This window comes from Dipodomys ordii, unplaced genomic scaffold (genome assembly GCF_000151885.1).
Source record: "Dipodomys ordii isolate 6190 unplaced genomic scaffold, Dord_2.0 Scaffold7, whole genome shotgun sequence".
Lineage (NCBI taxonomy): Eukaryota > Metazoa > Chordata > Mammalia > Rodentia > Heteromyidae > Dipodomys > Dipodomys ordii.
Window position 1 is genome coordinate 21,842,688 of NW_012267223.1, and position 8,484 is coordinate 21,851,171.

The 8,484-nt window shown below is 41.9% G+C and overlaps 1 protein-coding gene across 1 annotated transcript; it reads right to left on the reverse strand.

Annotated features, from left to right (window-relative positions):
* Positions 1-8: 8 nt before the first annotated feature.
* Positions 9-4,007, reverse strand: LOC106003226 (keratin, type I cytoskeletal 27; the record flags this gene model as incomplete). Its single annotated transcript, XM_013038067.1, has 6 exons — positions 3,582-4,007; positions 3,064-3,146; positions 2,301-2,457; positions 1,692-1,853; positions 1,471-1,596; positions 9-116 (listed from the first exon to the last, which is right to left on the reverse strand). Coding segments are annotated over exons 1-6 (1,062 nt in total), but the record flags the coding sequence as incomplete, so codon positions are not given.
* Between the last annotated feature and the right edge of the window lie 4,477 nt (positions 4,008-8,484).

Genomic DNA, 8,484 nt, shown 5'->3' on the forward strand with positions numbered 1-8,484 from the left:
TCGGTCCTGACCTGGTGCAGCTGCTCCTCCAGGGCCCCGATCTGAGCCTGGATCTGGGCCAGCTGTGTGCAGTAGTTGCCCTCTGTCTCCACTAAAGAGCACTCCAGGGATTGTTTCTAGGGTTTGGTAAGACATCATTTTGTAGCTGTTACCATACTGTTTCAACATTAGCCAAATCACTTTACTTAATGCAAACAATCATATTCATCCAAACCATGCCATTTGTTCAATATTTAAGGAATAAATGTCCCCTGACACTTTGCTGTTTTATTTCTGAGGGGGTGACAGCCTTGTCTCATTAGGATGGCAGATCTTCTATGAAAAAAGAAACAATCCTATAATGAATTGTATAAATTTTGTATAAGTAGAATAAGTAAAAGCTTTATGGTACAATTATTTGGCTTATAAGCTCACGTGAGTTTATATGGATCCACAGAAGGAACTAATTTTACATGAAATAGATGTCAAAATATATTTTACAGAAACCCCGGTTTTAAATGCATTCACAGCTCCTTCTGGGCTTAATGTATTGAAGTTGTCTAGCCATGGTGGGCAGGTATAGTCTTGGAGGTTGACAATTGGGGAAGAAAAATTGTGGTTCTTGTCTCTAGCAGTGGGAACTTCCTTGAATCTTGAGTTCTTCTTTTGGAGATAATGGTATGAGATGTACAGGTTCCCTGCCTATGCCTCAGGGATATTGTGGTCTAAGGTGGGTGAAACCACTGAGCAAACCCTTAATGAAAAAGGTTATTATTATCATTACGCATGCTTAACTTTTAGAGTCAACCCTTACACCTCTGCTTTGTTTCTTATTAATTGTCATTTAAAAGGAACTTATGTGCTCTTGGTTAACTGGCCAAAAGGAATTCTAGATGAGGAAAGGTTGGAACATATTTTTGCTTTTCATAGATAGTGATTTTTGCTCCTTTTGAGTGGGAAGAGAAGATTCAGGGTAGACTTTCTTTTCCCTTTTTCTCTCTTCTTTTTCTTATTTTCTCTTTTTGCTTCTCCTTTTCCTTCCTTTCCTTTCTCTGTTTTTTTCTTTTTGTGCTGGTATGGAATGGTCTTTCTTGCCCATAGCTGATGTTCTACCACTTAAACCCTGCCTCTAGTCCAGAATTTTGCTGGTTAATTGAAGATGGGGTCTCATAGCTTTTCTTCCCAGGTTGGCTCTGTAGCACAATCTCGGATCTCAGCCTCTCGAGGATCTAGGATTAATGCCTAGCTTTCTTTTCCTTCCTTGAGTCCTTCAAAAATAATTATATGTGCCAAATCACAATTATTAGCATCTAAGCATAATAGGCAGAGAGAAGTATCATAGGCAAAATGCAAATGTGTCTTATGTCAACCTCCTAATTAGTGGATAAAAATCCTCGAATGAGTAATACTCTCTGGAAGAAAATATTCCTTTCATTTTCCCCCCACCGTCGAAAGCAAATCTGTACTTACAACCTTGTACTTAGTACTCACCGTGGCTAACAGGGATTGGAGCTCAATCTCCAGGGTTTGCATGGTGCGCTTCATCTCGGTCAGCTCGTTCCGGGCAGAGGTGGTGGCCCCGGCGTCGTCGGAGATCTGCTGCTGCAGCGAGGCGCTCTGAAACGAGGAAAGGAGGAAAGGCCAGGGAGCACAGGTTAGGGCCCTGAGCATCCTCAGACGCACGGGGTGGCCGGTGACAGGCCGGCAGGCACCTTTTCGTTGAACCAGGCCTCGGCATCCCTGCGGTTCTGCTCGGCCAGGGCCTCGTACTCGGCCCGCATGTTGTTGAGCAGCACGGTGAGGTCCACCCCGGGCGCCGCGTTCATCTCCACGTTCACGTTGCCTCCCGCCGCGCACTGCAGCGCCTTCATCTCCTGGAACAGATGGTATTTAACCACATGAGGATCTTGACTATTTGTTGTTGTTGTTTGCCAGGCCTGGGACTTGAACTCGGGGCCTGCACACTGTTCCTGAGCTTCTTTTACGCAAGGCTAGCCCTTTACCACTTGAGCCACTGTGCCACTTTTGGCCTTTTCTGTGTATGTGGTCCTCAGGAATTGAACCCAGGGCTTCATGCATGCTAGGCAAACACTCTACCACTCAGCTACATTCCCAGCCAATCTTGATTATTTTTAAAGAGTCAAGAGGAGACAAGATCCCTAGAGTTTGAAGCCATTACAGAAAAGGGACAAAATAAAAACATTTCAGGCATGGGGAGCAACTGATTAGCTCTTTTTGGTGATTTAAGATGTGACTCTGGTCACCTGATTTGTTATTTTGGTAAGGGGCCGTGTGAAAGCTGGTGAGGAAGAATGTTTTACCTCCTCATGGTTCTTCTTGAGGTAGGCCAGCTCCTCAGTGAGTGTTTCCAGCTGGACCTCCAGGTCAGTTCTGCACAAGGTCAGCTCATCAAGGACTCTGCGCAAGCCGTTGATGTCTGCCTCCACGCTCTGGTGAAGGGCCAGCTCATTTTCAAACCTGAGAAATTTTGGAAAGCCATCCTTTGTCAGTAATTCACAATCAAACTCAAATTAAGCTTTGAGGTCAAACTGTTCAAGTCATACATAAGGCTCATTTAGATCACCTAGCATGCAATAAATACATTTCTTTGAAGCAAGCGAATGGGAATATTAAAAAAAAAAAAAACTCTTCCCTATGACCTCAAGATTCAAGGTCATTTGTGAGGGCACCCCCAAGTAGTCATTCTAACCTACATGTGATTTCAAATGGAGAAACAGATCAACAAAAAGAAAGAATAAGGCCGAGTTCTAAACAAAAGAAGGGAATCTGGGTTCTGGTGGCCCACACCTGTAATCCTAGTTACTCTAAAGTCTGACATCTAAGAGTCGTGGTTTGAAGCCACCCGGGTCAGGAAAGTCCTTGAGGCTCTTATCTTCAATAACCACCAAAAAGCTAGAAGTGGAGTCATGGCTCAAGTGGTAGCCTCCCAGCCTTGAGTGAAAAAGGGAAGGGACAGAGTTCAGGTCCTGAGCTCAGTCTCCAGTACTGGCACACACAAAAATAATGATATAAAGAAAGGGATGCTTAATTCTTTTGTTTCTCTTTCTCTTCAGTTTTACTCACTTGAGTCTGAAGTCATCAGCTGTCAGTCTTGCATTATCATTTTGCAGGACGATATTGGCATTACTTGTAGTTGCAGTAATTATCTGGGAAAAATGGAGAGTTAAGAGTGAGACAATTCTTTAGAAGTTCAATTTTTCTTGACATAAAGTTACCTATGCATTTATAGTAGTATTTCTGGCACCTGTATCTAAAATATGAAAATGAGAAATGGAAACATACTCTGTTTTAATTTCCCACTGACCCGTCACAGAAACCTTTTACTTTTCCTTATGAAAAGCTTATAAAAATGCAATTGAAGTCACAGTAGTTTTAAAATATTTTAATGCTACTGAAAACATACATGTGAACCCCATATCTGTAACAGACAAAGCTACAGACAAAGCTTAGAATTTACACTGACAATAAACTACCACATATTTGGAAGTGGATCCCAAAGCCCTGCGGTGCCAGTGTACCCATTTGCACACACATGGTGCTAAGTACTGTCACCAGGCTTGACATGACAATGTGCTGCTTACCTGGTTTCTAAGATCATCAATGATTGGAAAGTATCTGCTGTAGTCATGGTCAAGACCACGGCAAGAACCAGGTCCGAATTTCTCATACCAGTCCTTGATCTTCTGCTCTAAGTCAGCATTGGCTTCCTCTAATGCTTGGACATTCTCCAGGTAGGAGGCCAGGCGATCATTGAGGTTCTGCATGGTCACCTTCTCATTGCCCGACAGGAGGCCATGTTCATTGCTAGTGAAGGTAGAACACGGAACACTTCCACTGCCCAGCCCTCCACTGTAGCTTCCAGCTGATGAGCTGCCCCCAAAGGCACATGAGAAGCCATTTCCGATGCCTGGCACACCACATGTATTTCCAGCCCCCAACCCTGACCCTCCACTTGAGAGGCGCACAGAGCCCACTCGTCGGGATGCTGAAGAGAAGCGCACAGACATGTTGTCCAAGCTGGCAGTGATGCTCAGGTAGCGAGTGCCCCACTCAGTTGAGTTTGCTTTATATACACATTATTAGGGTGTTTCGTGGTGAACTCTTGCTACTCATAGCAAAATAGGGCTTGCCAGCTCATTGTGAATTATCCATAATTGGGTGATTTTTTTCCCCTTTAATGAGTGTCTTCATCCTCTTGTGTCCACTTCTGTAGGTGGATGGTTCCCTTGGGGTTATTTGTTATCTCTGGTGTGGGGCAGGGTGGAGTATTATCAAGGTTATTATAGGGATGCTTTGCAAATTTGCTATGAGTAACCCTTCCTGTCTTCTAGGCTTTGAGAATGTGAGATTTCTGTAAGAAATTTTTAAAATGTGTGATAGACCAGTTTCTCTTTCCTTTGCCCAAGTCAGTAAACATCGCATTGCTTCAGCTAGTGAAATATCACGCGTATAGTTTTTTTTCTTTAATATCAAACATGTTGAAAATAACTTTCCAGACTATGATTCCAGAGGAAGAAAATCAGGTCATACATGAAAATGGAAGGAATAAATCTTATCTTCTTTGGAGACTTGAAAGTCTTCCCTTGATCTTTATCCTTCCTGAATGATCACTCACTCTGTCTTGGGTTTTTGTCTAAGCTAGGTTGCTAATCAGGTTATGTAAGGGAATTGGTTTCACCTCTCTGGGCCTCAGTTTCCTCAACTGCCATTGAAGAATTTAGATTAGGACTCCTGTGTTCATTCTTCCACTTTGGTTCTGCTACTTCAGAAATATGATGATTGGAGTCACTTATTACTACACATTTGCCTTAATCTTGTTTCTTACATTTAATTTACAGTCTTGGTTGTGTTAGGTACTGATCACTTCAGTTTGACAGTTTCAGGAGTTGCTGTCTGAGAATGCTTCAGCGCTGGTTGTTCCCCTTTTCTCTCCCATTCGTTCCCCCTACACCCTATGTTTTGTTATTCCTTACAGTTTGGGGCTTGGCATGGGATTCTCTTCTTGATTCAGCCCTTACCTTGTTGACTTACTAGTCTCTTTTCCTATGCCTTTCCCCCATTTTTCCTTGCTGTCCTTCCCCCCTATTATTTTTTTTCCTTAAAATTAAGAATAGTGATTTTTAAAATTTGATATGGTGAGTGGAGGAAGTGAATTTATTTCAAGTACTCTGTGTACATGAACCCTTGCATTCCAGATGTATGTTAATTACAAAAAATTCAATCCTACCATTACCATTGGCATTTTGTAATGACATTTTCATGACCTTACTGTCCTGTGGACTTACAATTTGAGTTTAAACCTCCTCAGATTGAGAAACTCCAACCCAATAAGTTCATTTGGAATGGTTTTCAGGTTGGTCATTGATCCATTGTACCCAAGACGACCTTTCTTGGCACCATGGGCCTCTCAAAGTTGTTCCAAAAACATGGAATTAACTAAAATCAGGAGGAAAGCTTGCCTTCTCAGCCTATCTTTTACATCCGTCTTCCTTTGCTCTTGAGTTCTCTCCCCTGAAAATCATCTTGGGTTCCAGGGAGGAACAGGACTGACCAGTAGATAACATCTTCAGGATGAGGAGCTGAGACTACACCCAGGAAAAGGAAAGGTGGAGCCTGGCAGGACAGACCATCCCTCCAATGAGGACAATTACCTGCCATGATAAAGCTGCAGTGTGGCACAGTAGTAATCATCTCCTGGGAACCCCTTGAGTGATGTCAGTGATAACTTAGCCAGAACCCTTCCCAGAACCATATCAGAGATAACCATCAACCAGGCTATATTTTGCCTTGGACTATTTAATTATGACGGCCTCTCTGCACCTCTCCTAGTTCTTCTATTTAAACCCAAAGATCATCTGTCTACTGCAGAGATAGGCTCAAGTTGCACATTTGATCTCCCTTTGTGGTGTGCTCACATCGTTCTCTGCCCTTCATGGTTCCTCATCTCTTTATTTGGCAAGTGTGTGTGTGTGTGTGTGTGTGTCTCTGTGTGTGTGTGAGTGATCAGACCTGACATCATGGAACATCTGAGATTGTCTCTGTGGTCCAGTCAGAAGGAAATGAAGTCACTTTGGCACTACAAAGTATCAAACATGACCAGATCATGGCTTTCTTCCAGAAGTGTAGCCCCCAATGAGGAGAATCTGAGTGAGGGCGCCAGTTGGTCAGGACAGGGTCATGGAGGAAAAAGGTATGTTTGGAAGAACCCCGTACTTGGTTTGATGTTCCCTGTTGCCACCATAAATATTTTTGTTGATTGTATCTTTGGACATTGGTCTTATAAGAGACTTTTATTGGGATCCTGGAGTGTGTAAGGGAGCAGAGGAATATGCGAGATGTTTGTCTGTAGTTGGTTCCACATTACCTCTGAGATACAGAATATAGACAAAGCCCATGTGCACTGCATTCTGGCAGCCCTGTGAGGCAGAGGGTCACCCCAAGTACAAAGTTGGTGTATTGTGACTATCACTAAGCCAGGCTTCTGTTCTGACAACCCCAACAAGCCAGGCTTTCCATGCAAACTAGAACTTACTTCAAATATAGAAGGAAGGTACTGGTGTTTCAATAAATATGAATGACCAAGGTACCCTATCACATGCGGACTTTCTTGTATTAGTCATGTACTTATGCTAATACTATTACTATTATTGCTTTCCAATAGAAAGGTAGCGTAACCTCATAGTTCTTTTCCTTTGAGCCATTTCTTACTCATCAGTAAGCCGAAGGCAGAGAGGGCTGGTAGGATATGCACATGTGAAGTGAAATAAAAGCAACTGAGTTTGTTGTATGCTGTGTCCTCTTATTTGGTAAGAATAAAATACCCATGCTTGTGTGAACTACAAAATATGGATTGTGTAATTCTGGTATTGGATATCTAGGTTAAATGTCCTTATGTTTGAATTTAAAACTGGCATTGAGCAACATATAAAAATGTGTGGTACAAAGCATGTAACAACTTAAAATTTTATTTTTTCCCTTACTGAGAATGACATAGCAACAAAAACCCCCAAACAAACCATAAAACCTAAAATGAAAAGCAAAACCAAACCAACTTCAAAATTCCAAAAACAAAAACAGCCAAAATGCAGGACAAATTGAGAATGTGACTGGAGAAGAGGGAAAAAAGCATAGTATTTTTGTGCCTTTAATAGCATATTTCTTTTTGTTTTTGAAAAGGGGACCTCACACTTTCATTTTCCACTAAATCCCAATTACACTCAGCTAATTAAGTAGCTGGTCCTATGCATTGTAGATTTGGGAGTCATTTCCCCAGGAATTTCTAATGCTTGCTTTATTGGGTGTATTTTGACTTTTTGCTAATATTTGAGTTAATATTACTGTTAATATTTCTTTGAGTCCCTATCTGACTATGGAGTTGTTGGGTAGAATTCCTGCTCTCCCTGGAGCTTTTCATTAGAATCAGGCCGTGTATTTGAGAAATAAAAGAGCTGCTTTCATTTTCTCTTCTACTATCCTAAAATGGAAGGTTAAAATAACCATAATGCTTCTCAATCTTACGAAGTTTTAGTCTCATGAACAGATGCTGGTGGCTTGAATTTGGTTGGCCATGTGTTTTCAGATTTTTTTTTTTCTTTTTTCGTTTGTTGGTTGTGGGGCCTGAACTCTGTGCCTGGGTGCTGTCCCTCAGCTCTTCAGCTCAAGGCTAGCACTCTACCACTTGAGCCACAGCGCCACTTCTGGCCTTTTCTGCTTATGTGATGCTGAGGAATCGAACCCAAGGCCTCATGCATACAAGGTAAGCACTCTGCCACTAAACCACCTTCCCAGCCCAAAGATTTTTCTTTTTGATGGTTGAAAAAATTTAAAAAGAATGATACTTCACGATACATGAAATTGGTTTAAATTCAAATTTTAGTGTCCCTAAATAAAGTTTTGTTGGAACACTGTTGTGCTCATTTGGCTGTTGTTTATGACCGTTTTCTGTTATAATCACTAATCTGAGCAGTTGAAAAAGACATTGAGGCCTGAAAAGCCTAAATGTTTGCTCTCTGAGTCTTCATAGAAAAAGCATCAAAATTCTTCTCTAGGAAAACAAGAAACTCATTAACATGAGGCTCATGTCTGTGGATCTTTCCAGAGATTTTCCTTTAAGTAAGAAACAGTTCCCTGGAAGTATCTAGATTCCCAGCAGGGTTCAAGATAGGCTTTGGTAAAACATTAAACATGTGCCATCTAGTGTTGGGGTTTCTCAGTTGCAGGAGAATTTCTGAACTTTCCTAGATTATTTGCCTGTTTATAGAAATGGTGGGATGTAAAGACAATGCCTAGTGTTTAATGTTTAAATGCCGTGCACTAGTATTTAAAACTGGACTGAAAGCTGGGTGGTGGTGGCTCATGCCTGTAAGCCTAGAAACTCAGGAGGCTGAGATCTGAAATTCAGGGTTTGAAGCTAGCCAGGGAAGGAAAATCTGTGACACTTTCATCTCTACTTATCCACCAAAAAGCCCAAAGTGGAGCTGTGGC